Source organism: Gopherus evgoodei, chromosome 17 (genome assembly GCF_007399415.2).
Source record: "Gopherus evgoodei ecotype Sinaloan lineage chromosome 17, rGopEvg1_v1.p, whole genome shotgun sequence".
NCBI classification, from domain to species: domain Eukaryota; kingdom Metazoa; phylum Chordata; order Testudines; family Testudinidae; genus Gopherus; species Gopherus evgoodei.
This window is the reverse complement of record NC_044338.1, coordinates 21,588,016-21,605,292: the sequence shown is the minus strand read 5'-3', so window position 1 is coordinate 21,605,292 and position 17,277 is coordinate 21,588,016. Positions and strand designations below refer to the sequence as shown.

Below are 17,277 nucleotides of genomic sequence, written 5' to 3'. Positions count from 1 at the left end.
TCAGGGTAAATCACTTTTCAAAGCACTTTGGAAGCCCAGTAAGTACCTAAAAGCATTCGCTGACACCTACAGGGCTAGATCCTCAGCCAGCGTAAATCAGCCCAGCTGCCTTGTCTTCAACGGAGGGATGCTGATTTACACCATCTTAGGTTCTGGCCCATAATGTTCAAGTGATTAATTAAAATACACTAATTGGAGCTTGACCAGTCTAACTTCATTTGCAGAATGCTGGTTCTTTGTCTGATACCCAGCATGTCTTTTCTTATCTGCCAGCCCTTGCTTCAGTCATTTTCACTGACTAATGCCCACGCTGAATTTAAATCACAGGGATCGAGGCATAGCCAGACCTCATTCGGCTTTTCAGTTATAGACACATGACTAATCTAGTGCATGGATGCGCTACCATCTCAGCCGTTCCCAAATTGCTCATATTATCAAGATCACTTTTTAACACATCTGCCTTGAGGCAGCATCCTCCTTCCAGGCACTGTGATCCCAGCTCTGAGCTCTCTGAGTGCAGTTTTGTGGCACTGACAGCCAAGCTGCTCTAAGGAATGCCCTGGCTGGCCAGGTCTCTGATCTGAGCACTGCTGGCCGTTAGAGTGAGCTGTGACAGCTCCCCCAGGGTTGGAGCTAGCTCATGATATTAGCATAGTCCCGCCCGCACCAGTAATGTGACTCCTCCCCTGTGCAGTGGGAAAGTGAAAGTGACCCGGAAACTGCCACACAGCAGCTGCTACCATGGCCTTCGTGAACCCGCTGGAGAAGCTGCAGGAGGAGGCAATTTGCTCCATCTGCCTGGAGTACATGAGTGACCCCGTGAGCATAGACTGTGGGCACAACTTCTGCAGGGTATGCATCACCACCTACTGCCAGGACAAGGGGCTCGGGGCCAGAGGGCCCGTGTCCTGTCCTCAGTGCCGGGCGGCCTTTTGCAAGAGCAACGTCAGGCCCAACAGACAGCTGGCCAATATCGTGGAGACCATCAAGCAGCTGGGGCTGCCGCCGGCCAAGAGGCAGCCAGAGGCGCTCTGCAGGAAACATGAGGAGAAGCTCAAGCTCTTCTGTGAAGAGGACGGGGAGGCCATTTGTGTGGTGTGTCGCGAGTCCCTGGAACACCGGCCTCACACTGTCTACCCCATTGAGGAGGCGGCCCAGATGTACAAGGTAGAGGGGAGCTGGGCTTAGGGTCGCCAACCCTCCAGGGAGTCCTGGAGTCTCGAGGACTTAAAGCTTATGTCATGGGATACGGCCAACCAAGACTGACAGCCCGAGCTGTGCTGGAAGAGCTCTTTATTTACAGCTTCCCCTACACGCCCCTCCATCTCCCAGTGAAGGGGAGTGGCTAGGGGAAAGGGGATGTGGCATTCTGGGGACACCCCCCACCCAACCTTGACTCAGTCTTATGGGGCGGTGGGTAGGGGGAGGGCGATTCAGTTCCCATGGCCCATTCACTCTCTGCTGACTGAGCCTGCCCATTCGGTGCCAGCTGTGATGGTGGTTTGGAGAGGTGAACCTCTGCCTCCCAACGGGCTGGGCTGAGACCCCGCAACTCATTCCATGCAGGCCACAGAGCGGCCAGCAGATGGCAACAGGATTTGGGCACAACCAGCCGGGGCTGGACCCCCCTTTCTTATTCCACAGTTCCCCTGAGCCATCCTGCTCCCCGGAACCCAGAAGTCCCCAATCTGGGGGCGGGTGCTTCCCCAGGGGGGCGCAGCTGGGGCCAGGCCAGCCCTCAAGGGGGCAGGGAGGGAGTGCCACCCAGCCCTACTCCTGGCCCCAACCCCAGTGCCGGTCGCAGCTGCCAGCCCCGCACCCGGTGCCCTGGCTGCCAGCCTCGGCCCTCAGGCAAGGCTCTGCTCCCAGCCCCGCCCCCAACTCTAGCCATGGCCCCAGCCTCAGCCCCCTTGCCCCTATCCGTGTCCCCCACTCCCGGAGCCGCAGGCCCGCTCCCGGTGCTGAATTTGGAGGGGGTGGGGAGAGCGTGGACATGGGTAAGGGGGGAGCAAGGTAAAAAATTTGGAGATAACTGTCTTAACCACTTCACTCCCAGTCACCTGCTCTAGCCAGAGCCTGGAGAAACAGCAGCCCAGATTCTGAGCAGGAAGAGGGATTCTCCAGACGTGAGGAGGGAGGGCAAAGGTGGCTGCTCCCCACCTCGGCAGCCTCTGGATTCTGGGGCTGGGGATTGATCTGGGCTCCTAGGGTCGTTCTGGCAGCAAGGACTAGCTGGAGCGCAGAGGTGCCTTGAATATTCCCTCCTCTCCATTCATGCCCCCTACACTGCAGGCCAGGCCGAAGGGGTGTAGAGCTGTAACACCTTTGCCACACAGGGATTCCCCTTATGCGAGGGCAATGCCAAGGCAGCCAGTGAAACCAGCTTTTCATCTGCTTGGTGCTGCCAGAGAACCACAGAGCAGCAGGAGCCAGGACCACAATCTGGATTGTTAATCAGTCACTAATTTTGCTCACATAAATCCAATGTGCGTGTTTTTGTGCACATGTGGAAATGCAGGAATGGGGCGTGCAAAGACATGCAGGGGCAACTTGGGGTCCAGGAAACGACAGGCCCCTTTCTGCACAGATTGCTCCTGGAATGCACCTGTAATGGGAAGGCATTAAACTGCTGTGAATAATGAAGAATCTCAGCCCCTGTGACTGAGTTGTATAAAAGCCTGTTCAGGGATGGGCAGGGAGACAGTTAATACTCCTTGAGCTGAGGAAAGATCACAGCTGCCTGATCTCAATGGAGGGATTGTCTGGGCAGTAGGGGTGGATCAGCTGTTAGAATGTTAACTGTCTCCTTACCAACCCCTGTAACAGGTTCCATATACCCCCCATCAGCCACTGGAGTGCAGTTTTTAACCGGTTTGATAGGAAATGCAAATAGCTGAGATCAAGTCAAGCAGAGATGGGTCAACACTTAAGGAGGATTGACTGGATTTATTTTTCTTGTCAGATCAAACTCCAGAAATCCCTGGAACGGTTGTTGAAAGAGGTGGATGAAATTAAGAAACATGAAATGGTGGAGAGGACAAAAACCCAGGAATGCAAGGCAGGTGTTTAGGTTCCTGTAGTAAAAAGGGCACGTCTGACATCGATGCCACATTTGAGAGAACACTGTCAGCCTCAAATATAGTTATTTCAAAAAAGATAAATTACTTTACAAATTAACAACAGTTTCAGGTACCACATCTGCTCCTTGGCCAATTTTTTTAAAATTCATAACATTTGTGTATAAAAAATCCCCCCCGTTGCCATGAGAGACCCACAGAAACAAAGGAAACTGACTATACCAGGGAAAACAGTCAGAGTGACTAGGCAAAAAGTACTGGGAAATTCACCAAGTAACTGAACTGGAGAACAATAGAGGGCTATCCTTATTTTTCTTTAAGGTTGGGCTTTAAGAATAATACCAGTAATCATGATAAAAGTCATGAGAGTTGGCAGCACAATGTGCTGTATTCTACACTAATGGCTATTCTCCCTGCCTGGGGGAAAGCCGGAAAGTGAAACTGAGTCATTTGATTATACAGAGCAGGAGCCAGATGCAAAGAATAAACAAGGAGCATCAGCAATAACAAAGAAATGTGACTTTCAAAGATCTCTCACTTTTTACGGATTTGGGGCCAGAAGATACCATCTAGCCTGATCTCCTGTAGCACAGGAGGCAGAGAATTTCACCCAGCAACCTGGCGAGTTATTAGTGAAATAAATCTATTTAGCTTAACAAAGAGATGGTTAAGGGCTGACTCGATCACAGTCTATAAATACTTACACGGGGGACAAATATTTGATATTGGGCTTTGCAGGCTGTCAGAGAAACATGATCCAGTGGCTAGAAGTTGAAGCTAGACACATTCAGAGTGGAAAAAAGCCACAATTGTTGAAGTGATGGTAATTAACCACTGGAACAATTTACCAAGGATTCTCAATCACTGGCAATTTTTAAATCAAGGTGGGATGTTTTTCAAAAAGCTCTGCTCTAGGAATGATTGTGGGGCAGTTCTGTGGCATGTGTCACACAGGAGGTCAGACTAGAATGATCACAATGATCCCTTCTGGCCTGGGATTCTATGAATCGGCTTGTTTACAGCATGTGATCCTCGAGATAACAATATCCCTTGGTTGCAGTGTTGGCACAGATGTGGGGACGTAAAGGCTGAGGAGAGTGTTATGAAACATGATGTGTCTTTCTGCCCTGTGACTGTGCCTTGTTTGAGTCAAGGGTTAGGAAATCTCTCCCCCAGGGGCACAACACAGCAGCCCTGGCATGCCGTGGATTTGTATATGAGGGTTATTTTTTTTCCAATTCATATTCCATCCAGATTAGTGCATGTGAAAGCACCCTGAGCACCCACAACTCATGAGGCAGGCCCATAGAAGGCCTGAGAGAGGCTTAAAAATCTTGGCATTAGAATAAAGAAATTGGAAGGGTTCTTTTTATTTGCCTTCTGGTCTTCGAGCCTTTAGGGTCATAATTAACGCAGGATATTGAACCTGGCGTATCGGGGTTTGAACCAGTCTCTGTTAGAGACCAGGGTGCTACCCTAAGTGAGGGGTAGGTTGTCCCCATTTGCTACAGCCAGGTGGGTCCTTACAGCTTCCTCTGAAAGGTCTGGTCCTGGCCACTGTCGCAGACAGGACACTGGGCTCTGAGCCAATCTGGCACTACCCATGTTCCCGGGGTGACCTCATTTCACATTTTCAAGCTTTTCTCTGCACCCGTGAGGGCCAGAAAGGTGCTTCTGAGTGAAACTGAAAGCAGAGCTTCTCCTGCAGCCCTTGGCTCTGGCATCTGGGAAAACACCAGCTGTCATGAGGCCCATGAGCTGTGATGCTGCGGGTCTGACTCAGCGGCCTGGGGAGCAGATGTGCTGGGACAGTGGCAGTGCAAACTTCTCCCCGCCAGCTGCCCCCTGCACTGGGGGATCCCCTCCGGGGTTGGGGCTGGGGCTGGGACTGGGGGAGAGCTTGCAGAGCGGCTTAGGTAAGCAGGGCCACCCAGCTCCCCCTGGGCTGAGATCTTGCCTCTTGTTTCAGTCTGAGCGCAAGGAGATCACGCTTCAGGCCTTGCTCCTCCTTCCGCGGCTGCCAAGAAGGGCCCAGTCCAGGGAGAACCAGGTGTTGGCAGCAGTTGCCGAGTGGCAGGACCTGGGACCCCAGCTCCTCTCACATGGGCCACCGGGCAGTCATTAGGTGGGATCAGGAGTAGGGCATTGCTAACCAACGTTAGACATGTGCCAGGGGCTGAGCAGCGAAAGGCGCAGGGGCTCGATACGGTGTTCCTGGGCCTGCACAGATGGGCTGCTCGGCCCCGACCCAGCGGCTATTTGAAGAAGGCCTAGTGTGATGGCCAGTGGCCTCTGGGATGCAATCACTGCGCTGGGCTGAACAGAGCAGCCCATCCTATTCCTTAGGGTCTGCTGCCAGCTAGAGGCCATTGTATTTAAACACGGTGTAATAATTCCCTCTCCAGTTGCACTGAATCATCTGGTCCAGGGGTCGGCTGAGTCTTCATTTAGTCACTCTGGTTTAAGGTTTCACACGCCAGTAAGACATTTTACTGTTTTTAGAAGGTCTCTTTCTATAAGTCTGTAATATAGAACTAAACTAGTGTTGTATGTAAAGTAAATAAGGTTTTTAAAATGTTTAAGAAGCTTCATTTAAAACTAAATTAAAATGCAGAGCCCCACTGTACCAGTGGCCAGGACCCAGGCAGTGTGAGTGCCACTGAAAATCAGCTTGCTTGCTGCCTTCGGCACCTGTGCCATAGGTTGCCTACCCCTGAACTAGTCTAACCCCCGCCACGATGCGGATTTGTTGTGTGTGTCTAAAGTAGCTTCACAAGTATGAAGTTCAGGCTGCCTGGTCTATAATTCCCCAGCTCCTCCTTTCCCCACTTTTGAAAGATGGGCACCACATTAGCCCTTCTCCAGTCTTCCGAGACCTCTCCTGTCATCCATGACTTTGCAAATGGCTCTGAGATTTCTTCAGCTAGTTCCTTCGGCACCCTGGGGTGAATAGCATCCAGCCCCGCTGACTTGAACTCATTTGACTTACTCAGAAGATCTCTGATATTTTCTTTACTTACCTCGATGTGTGCCCCTTTCCCCTTATTGTCTGCGATAACTTTCCTCGTCGACTGGTCACATGTTATTTTTTGTGTGAAGACTGAAGCAGAACAGGCAACAAGAAGAAATGATGGGGTTTTATCAGAGAGCTCTAATCGGATTGATGAGCGTAGGCCTTGGTGGTGGACATATACACTCTGAAGTTTGTACAGTAACTGCTCACTTGAAGTCCTCCTGGTTAACGTTGTTTCGTTGTTACGTTGCTGATCAATTAGAGAACATGCTCGTTTAAAGGGCATTTGGTAGCCACCTGCTTTGTCCACTGCTTGCAGGAAGAGCAGCCCGTTGGAGCTAGCTGGTGGGGGCTTGGAACCAGGGTAGACCTGCAGCCCCCCATCAGCTCCCCACTCCCCTAAGTTCCTTGTGCGGCAGCCTCCCAGCAGGCTATCAATTGCCAGCAGTTCAGCTGTCCCTCCCCACACTGCCGTGTGCTGCTCCTGCCCTCTGCCTCGGAGCTGCTTCTGGGAACCTCTTGCCTGCTGTGCTAATGTCAGGGTGTCCCCCTCCCCGTGTTCCTGCCCCCCCCACTTACCCCGTCTCCATAGAGCAGTGTGGGACATGACATGGCTCAGGACAGAGGGAGCTTGCTGGCAGCAGCTGCTGTCTCAACTTGCTGATCTGCTTCAAAAGGCCGTGTACTTAGAATGGGTCAGCGTATTTAAAGGGGCAATGCACATCTCTCTCTCTCAGACATGGTGGCTGTCTCTGTCTCTCTCTGCCATGCTGACTCCCCTCCCTCCATTTGTGCTGCCTTGTAGAGTGTGAGGCTACATTAACAACACATTAACCCCTGAGGGCTCAGCCAATTGCTAGTTCATCATTTAGCAGAAAGGCATTCCCTGGGAAATATCCCACCCTCTGACTCCTCCACCTCAAGCTTCACAATCATCATTGCTATGTACAATATTAAATTATTTGTTTAAAACTTATACTGTGTGTATATATATAAAATATAGTCTTTTGTCTGGCAAAATTTTTTTCCCTGGAACCTAACCCCCTCATTTACATTAATTCTTGTGGGGAAATTGGATTCGCTTGGCATCATTTCGCTTAAAGTAGCATTTTTCAGGAACATAACTACAACGTTAAGAGAGGAGTTACTGTATCTCTGAAAGTTATGATGATGTTTACTGCCAGTACATTATTAAGCCACTAGATATCTCTGTGCTGCAGACAGTTCCAGCTAGGGTCTCATCCCTGGTATACAAGGGAGATGAAGTTGGAGCTCAAGCTGTGTGGAAACATATTGTTTTTTCTTTAGTTGTTTTGTTAAGTAAATGCCTCCTGTTTAAGATGCACTGGGATTTTGTATATCCTCTCAGTTACTCCAGTGGTTTATGATTTTAATCCATGCTGTTGATACGTCCTCTTCTTGTTCCGAAGGAGATAGTTAAAAAAAAGAGGGAGAGGATTGTGATTGAATTTGGGAAGCTGCACCAGCTGCTGGCTGAGGAGGAGAAGCTGCTTCTTCAGAAGCTGGAACAGGAAGAGATGATAATCCTGCAGAGAATCAACAAAAACCTAACCAGACTTTTAGAGCTGAGATCCTCTCTGGACAAGCTGATCCTGGAGATAAGGGAGAAGTTCCAGCAGTCAGCAGACGGGTTGCTCAAGGTGAGTGGGTGGCAGAAATCCCCTCTCTCTAGCCAGGCAGAAGGGAAATGGACTTGGATCCCAGGACACTGGAGTCCAGGAGTTAGGGTTAGATCTCCTGACACTGGAGTCTGGGTGTGTCTGACTCTTCCCACTTCATTCAGTTCTCTGCTTTACTAACACCAGCTTGTGCCTGGGGTGTGGAGGAGTGCGCAGTCACCCTGCCTCCAGGGAGCATCAAAGCGGGATGGTTCTCCAGGACAGCACAGCTCCTGCTGGTGCTTCCAGGTGTGCAGGGGGAGGGCACCGCTGCACCACTCCTCAGGAGGATGCAATGTGTTACACCCAGTGCATCCAACCTGCTCTGCTGGCCAGTGGGAGGACATGGCCATGATTGCTCCCTGACCCCTTTGACGATGGGAAGTGCCCACAGGAAGGAGTAGCCCCTGCAGTCAGGAAAACACCAGGGTTGCATCTGAGCCAGGTAGGACTCCTGGCCACCCCTTCCCCCCAGGTAGGGCTGGACATGATCAGTCCATTATTTCCTCAGGAAGTAGAAGAGCTGTGATTTCTCAGTGCCAGAGCAAGGCACTGTGCCACCTAAGGTGAATGTGCGAGTTTGTTTCCATTCTCTGGTGGCTCCCTGCCCCCCCGCCCCACTAGCTCAGCTGGGCACCTTTCAAGAGGAGGGGAAGTGACATCTAACCCGAGTTAGCTAACATGCAGGGTGGGCTGTTACCATGTTGTGACCTAGACACATTGGAGGATTGGGCCAAAAGAAATCTGATGAAGTTCAACAAGGACAAGTGCAGAGTCCTGCACTTAGGATGGAAGAATCCCATGCACTGCTCCAGGCTGGGGATCGACTGGCTAAGCAGCAGTTCTGCAGAAAAGGACCTAGGGGTTACAGTGGACGAGAAGCTGGATATGTGTCAGCAGTGTGCCCTTGTTGCCAAGAAGGCTAATGCATTTTGGGCTGCATTAGTAGGAGCATTGCCAGCAGATCGAGGGATGTGATTATTCCCCTCTATTCGGCACTGGTGTGGATACACTGGGAGTATTGCATCCAGTTTTGGTCCCTCCGCTACAGAAAGGATGTGGACAAATTGGAGAGAGTCCAGTGGAGGGCAACTAAAATGATTAGGGGGCTGGAGCACGACTTACGAGGTGAGGCTGAGGGAACTGGGCTTGTTTAGTCTGCAGAAGAGAAGAGTGTGGGGGGATTTAATAGCAGCTTTCAGCTACCTGAAGGGGGTTTCCATAGAGGATGGAACTTAGCTGTTCTCAGTGGTGGCAGATGACAGAACAAGGAGCAATGGTCTCAAGTTGCAGTGGTGGAGATCTAGGTTGGAGATTAGGAAACACTATTTCACTAGGAGGGTGGTGAAGCACTGGAATGGGTTCCCTATTGAGGTGGTGGAATCTCCTTCCTTAGAGGTTTTTAAGGCCCGGCTTGACAAAGCCCTGGCTGGGATGATTTATTTGGGGTTGGTCCTGATAGACTATGATTCTATGACTGCCCCACCACTTTCACTCAGGTCCATGGGGTAGACTGTGAGCTGCAAAGATCAATGCCATTGTCTTTTAAACCCAAACGGTGCCCCAGTGAGACCTGAGAAGAGTGGGACAGGAGTTGCCTCTAGCTCAGTGATCCCAGCACTTTCCCAACAGATTCCTTAGGTGAAGGATGCTAGGTGGATGCTAACAGCTACCTCTGGGTCCTGGGAGAAGGAAGTGACACGGTACGGAATTACCTTTCATTCTGAGCTGATGGGAGAGAATACAGAGCTGTGAAATGAGCAGATTGTATCTAGGTTGGGTCCTTCCATGGGTCCTGTTACTGTAGCAGCTGAGCACCTCTTAATCAGAGGGGAAACTGAGACCCAGAGTAGCTAGATGACTTGCCCAAGCTCACATGGGAGCCTGTGGCAGAGGAGGGAATTTCACTCAAGTCTCCCAGGTGCTAGGCCACAGCCCTCCTTCCTCTCTGTGCTCATGGGGGTTAGAACCAAGTGATGCTGACCGGCTCCCCTGCAGTTCTGGAGTGACTAAAGTGTGCAACGTTTTTCTTTGTCTCCTTTTAGGACACGAAAAGCACCTTGAGCAGGTACGTGCCTCGTTTTGCTCCTGTTAATGAGTGTGGTTACCTTGAGGGGCTAAGCACGTTTGCAGCCCTCAGTCTCCCTACAAACACGGGTTCCACCCCCCACCCTTGTTTTTTTCCAAGGAGAAGTCTCACGTAGCTGACTAGTGATGGGAACTAACCAGAAGAGGTCCCGTCTGGGTGCACGGACAGTAAAGAATTCCTGGCCCATTTATGAAGAGCAGGGAATCCGCTCACCCTGGTACCCCTGAGCCCAAGTCCCATCCACTCCTGCGGAGCATGCTGTGTGCTGGTTGGTTGCCAGCTCCCACCCTAGAGGTGGCTGCACTTGAGGAATGATATCCCGTTTATTGTTTGCTCTGGATTGAGTTGCTGTGAAATGCACGATGTTATTGCTCTGATTAGAGCTGAGAATGTTTCTTGATGAATTAATTAGTACATTAATTTCATCTCTCTCTCTGCCTGGGAGTGGCTACCGATCAATGACTGCACGTAATCCTTGGCCTGAAGCTATTTTGTGAGCAGTTGATTGGGTGCAATTTACATTCAAAATTCAGGCTGCTGTGACTGGACACGTGTCCCCTGTATAGCTCTCTTCCCTGACTGGAAGAGCACAGCTCTTGGACTCAGATTTCTGGGGTATGACTGTGAATTTGAAATGAGCCTAATAGTCGATGGACACCTCTGCTAGTAAAGTAATTGGCTGGGATCGGCATCCCCAGTCAAGGGGTGCACAGTGCAACCCCAGAAGGCCCCAAGGGGTCAGTGGCTAATGGCCCCAAGGGCTGTCAGTGGCTGGGGATTGTCAGGGCACAGGGAGGCTCTGGCCATGTTCGCTATCAGGGTCTATGCCAGCCTTGGGGAGGGGAGCAGCCAGCTCCATGCGTCGGGAGGCCCCCCCTTATGCTGGTTTGATACTCCCGCGGATGGCTGTGGGCCTCAGGCTCAGGGCCATTGGCTGGGATATCCCTGGAAAGTGAACCCTAAGTGGGCGCGGAGACAATCCACACACAGATGTTTCACAATGCAACCGGCTCCTTGCAGGGGATTGGCTGCTCTGCTCGCCCAGCTGCAGGCATAGCCGGTGATTGGCCGGGGGCTCGGTGCTGACCTGCTGGAAAATCTTCTTTCCAGGTGTGAAGCTGTGACATTTCAGGCTCCAGAGGCTTGCTCCGTGGCACTGAAAGAGAATTACAGCATCCCAGAGCACTGTCTGGGCATGAGGAACATGCTGAAGAAATTCAAAGGTAAAGAGGAGCAGGTGGCTACAACACTTTGCTCCTGAACTGTGAGCTGATGGGGTGTGTGAGTGCTTTGGCCTAGTGCAAGGGGGTCCTGGTCCCGGACTGGGGCTCCTAGGTGTTTCAGCAACATCCACACGAAATAGTAATAATAATTTCCAGGTCGGATTCCCATTCACACTGAGGCATGCACCACTTTAACCAAGGGCTTGGCTACAAGAGGAAAGTTGCACCGGTTTAACTGAAATTGGTTTTAAACCAGTTGAGTGAAAGTGGTGCAACCTCCTGTGCGGACACTCATTTCAGAGTTGAGGGGGAGGAGTGTTTTTGGTTGTCTTAAACCAATTTCCAGTGGCTTTATGCGAAACCGAAGCAAGCCAGGTTTGAAGTGAAATCAGAACATCCTCGGGGCCTTGGGCACTTGTTTAACAAGATTGAGTTAAAGTTGCATTTTTAGCTAAACCAGTGCAACTTTCTTGTGTTTTCAAAGCAGTTTAGTTCAGTGGGTGCCAGTTTGTGTGTGAACTCTGTTAAAACAGTTTCACATATTTTGATGTAGCAACAAAACCAGATTAAGCCGTTTTACGTATCTATAGGATCCATGTAGTGTGTGTGTGGGGCTGCTTACTGAGCCCCCCACCATGGCCAGAGTCACTTTTTCAGGTACTGTGCCCTGTTCCTTCTGACAGGCCCCTTAAACACTGCACACAGTCTCTGTGCAGCTCATAGCACCCTCCCCAGGGCTGATGTGATATCAGATAATTTCACGCCATCCTCGGAGTCCTTAATCACAAAATAATTCAAACAGCCCTTCATAAGTCCCTAACATAAGAACATAAGAACGGCCATACTGGATCAGACCAAAGGTCCATCCAGTCCAGTATCCTGTCTTCCGACAGTGGCCTGTGCCCCAGAGGGAGTGAACCTAACAGGCAATGATCAAGTGATCTCTCTCCTGCCGTTCATCTCCACCCTCTGACAAACAGAGGCTAGGGACACCATTCCTTACAAACATAGAATCCCTAAACCATACTTCACAGGTCATACTTCGCTCTCTGGCAGCATCTCCCTTGTTCTTTCTTTTTCTCTTTTTCTTACTGGTGAAGCAGACTTGACTGAATGGTGTATAGCCGCCACCAGCTATAATTTGTGGTTTATGGCCTCTTACTCTGCCCTGTGTCCTGCAGATGGTGTAACAGCGGCTTTCTAGTACAACCCCATTTCTCTGCTCTTTTCACTGAATAAGGAAACAAAAGTTACATTAAGTTAAGATGTTTGTCTTCCTCAGAAAGCTTTTCCCGCTCTTCCTCAAAGCCCTCACCTGCTCTGAAAAGGGGATCCATTGTTTCGTCCCCTTCCAGAGCACACAGACTTCGTCTTTGTGTCTATTTATTCACGACATTTTTGAGTGTGAACCGTCATGCCCAGTGAATACGCTAACAAAATCACATCACTTTCCCGATCCAGGCCCTGAAGGATGTTGTTCTCCTCAACTCTAGGGCACAATTCCAAAAATCTTCCTCGTTTTTCATTAATCTCATTTGTTTTTGCCATTCCTCCGTTTACACATTTTTCTGTACGAGGCTTTGGAATTCCTGTTCGCTCAAGGGTTTTCCTGTGGCAATATTTCTATTTCTTTCAGCATTTGTAGCTGCTTTGTCCACCGTTTTGTTTCCTGTTATCCCGATTCGCGCTGGGATCCAAGCTAATGCTACATGTATCCCTGTCTGCACTAGCTCCGTTATTAGAAATATAATTTCATTGATTACGTCATTTCTGTGAACTGAGACATCCTTTTCTATCACCATAAGGCCTGAGACTGAGTCTGAAAAAATGACCGCTGAGGCTAATTTTAAGTCAGTGTCACAGGAGATATGATTGCTCTCTATAAATATATCAGAGGGATAAAGGAGAGGAATTATTTAAGCTCAGTACCAATGTGGACACAAGAACAAATGGGTATAAACTGGACACTAGGAAGTTTAGACTTGAAATTAGACGAAGGTTTCTAACCATCAGGGGAGTGAAGTTCTGGAACAGCCTTCCAAAGGGAGTAGTGGGGGCAAAAGACATATCTGGCTTTAAGACTAAGCTTGATAAGTTTATGGAGGGGATGGTACGATGGGATAGCCTAATTTTGGCAATTAATTGATCTTTGATTATTAGCGATAAATATGTCCAGTGGCCTGTGATGGGATGTTAGATGGGGTGGGGATCTGAGTTACTACAGAGAATTCTTTCCTGTGGCTGGTGAGTCTTGCCCACCTGCTCAGGGTTTAGCTGGTCACCATATGTGGGGTCAGGAAGGAATTTTCCTCCCGGGCAGATTGGCAGAGGCCCTTGGAGGTTTTCGTCTTCCTCTGCAGCATGGGGCACCGGTCACTTGCTGGAGGATTCTCTGCACCTTGAGGTCTTTAAACTACGATTTGAGGAATTCAATAGCTCAGACATAAGTTAGGGGTTTGTTACAGGAGTGGGTGGATGAGATTCTGTGGCCTGCGTTGTCCAGGAGGTCAGACTAGAAGATCATAATGGTCCCTTCTGATCTTAAAGTCTATGAGTCTAGGTGCCGGCTTTCTCTGGCCCCAGGAGTGCTCAAGCCCCTGCTCCGCCTTAGGCCCTGCCTCCACCCGACCCCTTTTCCCAAGCCCCCACCCCCACCCTGCCTCTTCCCACCCAGTCCCGCCCCCTCTCCCAAGCACGCTCCATCCCCACTCCTCCCCCTCCCTCCCCGCGCCTCCCGCATACCGCGGAACAGCTGATTGCGGTGGGCAGTAGGCGCTGGGAGGGAGGGGGAAGAGTGGATTGGTGGGGCTGCCAGCAGACAGAAGGTGCTGAGGGGGAGCTAGCTGCCGGTGGGTGTCAAGTACCCGCTGATTTTTTTCCATGCCTATGCTCAATGCTAGCATAATTGCTGTACGTTCAGCTGTCATGACAGCTACAAAACTGGATATTCTTTTAGCTGTAGTAATTCCAAATTTTGGGCTACCATGTGCTGTCCCTACAATTCCTGTTTTCGTTTGCACCTACCTGTCTATATTTGATAAAACTGACTCCACGATGTATCTACATACTGGTACACTTCACTTTTAATACCCTGTTTCTTTTTTACCCCTAAATTTATGAACTAAATCTCAATCCACATTTGGACATGGGACTTCCTATCCATAAGTAATTTCCCCATCACTAAAAATCTGGATGTTATTTAGTTTTGCCTTGTCCTGGAACTTCTGCGTCCGCACTTTAACTCGAAAGGGAGGTCGAGTTCCAACATCATGTGCTATAGTTCACCTATTGAGCTTCATTTGGTACCTTCATCGTTGTGAGACTCGTTAACTTTGACCCAGAAAGCTAAGTCCCGGAGTGTCATTTGTAGTGAAGCATGGTTGGCATCTAAGGCCCATGGTGTTATTTCTGCTCTTTGACTGGATGCCAGGTTTTTTAAAAAGATGATGGTTGTGGAGGTGATGATGACGGTGATGATCTGCATTGTGGTAGCACTGAGCAGCCCCAGTCCGGACCAGCTCTGCAGCGTGCTGGGTGCTGTACTAACACAGAACAAAAGACAGTCCCTTCCCTGAAGAGCTGACAATCCAGAGGTACAGTCTAACGTAGCAGCCCACCGTACCATTGTGCCCACCGTAGTATCACCTGGTCCGCATGCAAGTCTGGGCACCTGCCCAAAGAGCCACCATTCTCCAAATATTCATGCAGGCAAAAATCCCTTTGCACGAGCACCCAATAACAGGGGCTTTGAACGTGGCCCAATCACCCTGCAATCTGGAATGTTCACACGCTGTTTGTAGACTCCCACCAGCCGCCATTACCACTGTTCCCCTTAGTCTGTTCCCAGCTCACCCACTGACTCACTGGGCAAGCCACTTAACTCTTCTGTGCCTCAGTTTCCCCATCTGCATCATGCGGTTCATTCCCGCCTTTGAGCCAGCAAGTTCTGCACTGGGCCAAATACTGCCGGGTTGAGCCAACAATGGTGCAGTACCATCTGGTGTTAAACGGTGTCTCCTCCTCCGGCACCCCATCCTCCCAGGGGAGAGCCGAGCTCCTCTGAACCAGGAAGCAAAATTGCCTCCATAATCACAATGGAGGAGAAAATAGCCCCCCCGGCTGATACATAACAATTGAGTATCCCATTGTTCACACCCGCTCCCAACACTGGCTGTCCCTGGGCGTGCCTGGTTACTGCCCTCCCTTCTCTGTCCCTTTGCCTGTGCCTCTTTTCCCAGCATGACGTCCTTCCCCTAATCCGTTTGTCCATCCACCCATCTTTTCTTTTCCTCGCTCTCCCTCCAGAGGACGTGACGCTGGATCCAGAGACGGCGCACCTCGAACTCATCCTGTCCGACGACCGGAAGAGCGTGAGACGGGGCGGCAAGAAACTGAGCCTGTCTCTGTTTGACAACCCCAAGAGATTTAACACCTCCCCACTGGTCCTGGGGGTTCAGGCCTTCAGCACAGGGAGGCGCTACTGGGAAGTGCAGGTGGGAGACAAGACGGAGTGGGGCCTGGGGCTTTGCAGGGAGTCTGCCAGCAGGAAGGGGACTGTTGTCCTGTCCCCTCAAAATGGCTACTGGGTGCTGCGGTTGCAGAGCGGAGGTAAATACGAGGCCCTCACCTCCCCTCTGACCTCACTTCACCTGAGTGTGAGACCCAGGCGGGTTGGGATTTTCCTGGACTACGAGGCTGGAGACATCACATTTTACAATGTGACCGATCGAGACCACATCTACACATTCACCGACCAGTTCTCTGGGCCTCTCCGGCCTCTCTTCTTTCCTGGTGCCTCCGCGGGTGGCAAAAATGCCGAGCCGCTGGTGATCTCCTGGGTAAGGGACACAGAAGGGAGTGGGTGCATCCTTCTGTAACTGTCTGTCTGCAGGAGGTTTTTTTCATAGACTCTAGGACTAGAAGGGACCTCGAGAGGTCATCGAGTCCAGTCCCCTGCCCTCATGGCAGGACCAAATACTGTCTAGACCATGCCTGATAGACATTTATCTAACCTACTCTTAAATATCTCCAGAGATGGAGATTCCACAACCTCCCTAGGCAATTTATTCCAGTGTTTGACTACCCTGACAGTTAGGAACTTTTTCCTAATGTCCAACCTAAATCTCCCTTGCTGCAGTTTAAGCCCATTGCTTCTTGTTCTATCATTGGAGGCTAAGGTGAACAAGTTTTCTCCCTCCTCCTGGTGTCACCCTTTTAGATACCTGAAAACTGCTGTCATGTCCCCTCTCAGTCTTCTCTTTTCCAAACTAAAGAATCCCAATTCTTTCAGCCTTCCTTCATAGGTCATGTTCTCATAGGTGTCGATGCTGCCCCTTTATCCCTTCCATCAGCCCAGCGCAGGGGCAGATGGGTAGAGGTAGGAGTGTAAATAACCAGCTCTGAAGAGCTACTGTCCCTGCCCTTCAGAACGGGTCCGTTTCACTCTTGTTCTGAGCTCTGAGCAGAGCGGGGTGAAGGAGCTGGGTGCCTGTTGGGGGCAGGGATGGAAGAGCAGGAGCATGGGGGCAGAGTTGCCGTATCAGGGGAGAGCACAGCGCAAGTTCGCATGTGGCCATGGATGTCTGCAATGACAAAGATGTTACACGCAGCTTAACATTACTGAAAAATTAATACCCTCCTAGCCAGAATCCTCATTAGCTCGGCCGCACCTGGGAAAGCACTTTATGGGGGAAAGGTTGGGGTTTGGTGGCTGGAAAGTGGGGTGAGAGTTTAGTCTCCCCGCGGTGACCCACAGGTGAGTGATTTTAGCCACATGTGATGTGAGAGATGGAAATGACCTATTAGAGATGTTACTTACATGCTAATTCCTTATGACGAATTCCAGGGAGCGGGTGTTGTGCACCATATAGCACATGCTGTGTAGCTGCCAATTTAACAGTGATTTGTCCATACACAAAGTCAATAAAGAACTAATCTGGGTATAACTTAGTGTCTCCTTTAGCGTTCTGCAAGAGGGGTGGGGAGCTGAGGGGCTGGGAAGTGTGAGTGAAGAGCCTTCTGTGTCTTATCTGTTGAATTTGTCATTAATAAATCAGACCGCTCTGTGTGTGTGTGTATTTGTGTACGTGTGGGGGCCCTGTTAGACATAAATAGAAGCCCCCTGGTGGACATATTGGTGATGCAATTGGGGGAAACTGAGGCAGTGCCGCTGCAGAGTCTTGTGAGGCCTCGAGGG

At 50.4% G+C, this 17,277-nt stretch overlaps 1 protein-coding gene across 2 annotated transcripts; it reads left to right on the top strand.

Annotated features, from left to right (window-relative positions):
• The first annotated feature begins 707 nt into the window (after positions 1–707).
• Positions 708–16,052, top strand: LOC115636495 (E3 ubiquitin-protein ligase TRIM39-like). 2 transcript variants are annotated; one of them, XM_030536643.1, is made up of 6 exons: positions 708–1,167; positions 2,963–3,058; positions 7,521–7,751; positions 9,815–9,837; positions 10,969–11,081; positions 15,387–16,052. In XM_030536643.1, the coding sequence occupies exons 1-6, from the start codon at positions 742–744 to the stop codon at positions 15,956–15,958; spliced, it is 1,461 nt and encodes a 486-aa protein (XP_030392503.1). In that variant the 5' UTR covers positions 708–741; the 3' UTR covers positions 15,959–16,052. The 2 variants fall into 2 exon arrangements, with proteins under 2 accessions (XP_030392503.1, XP_030392504.1); XM_030536644.1 differs by lacking the exon at positions 2,963–3,058.
• The last annotated feature ends 1,225 nt before the right edge of the window (positions 16,053–17,277 follow it).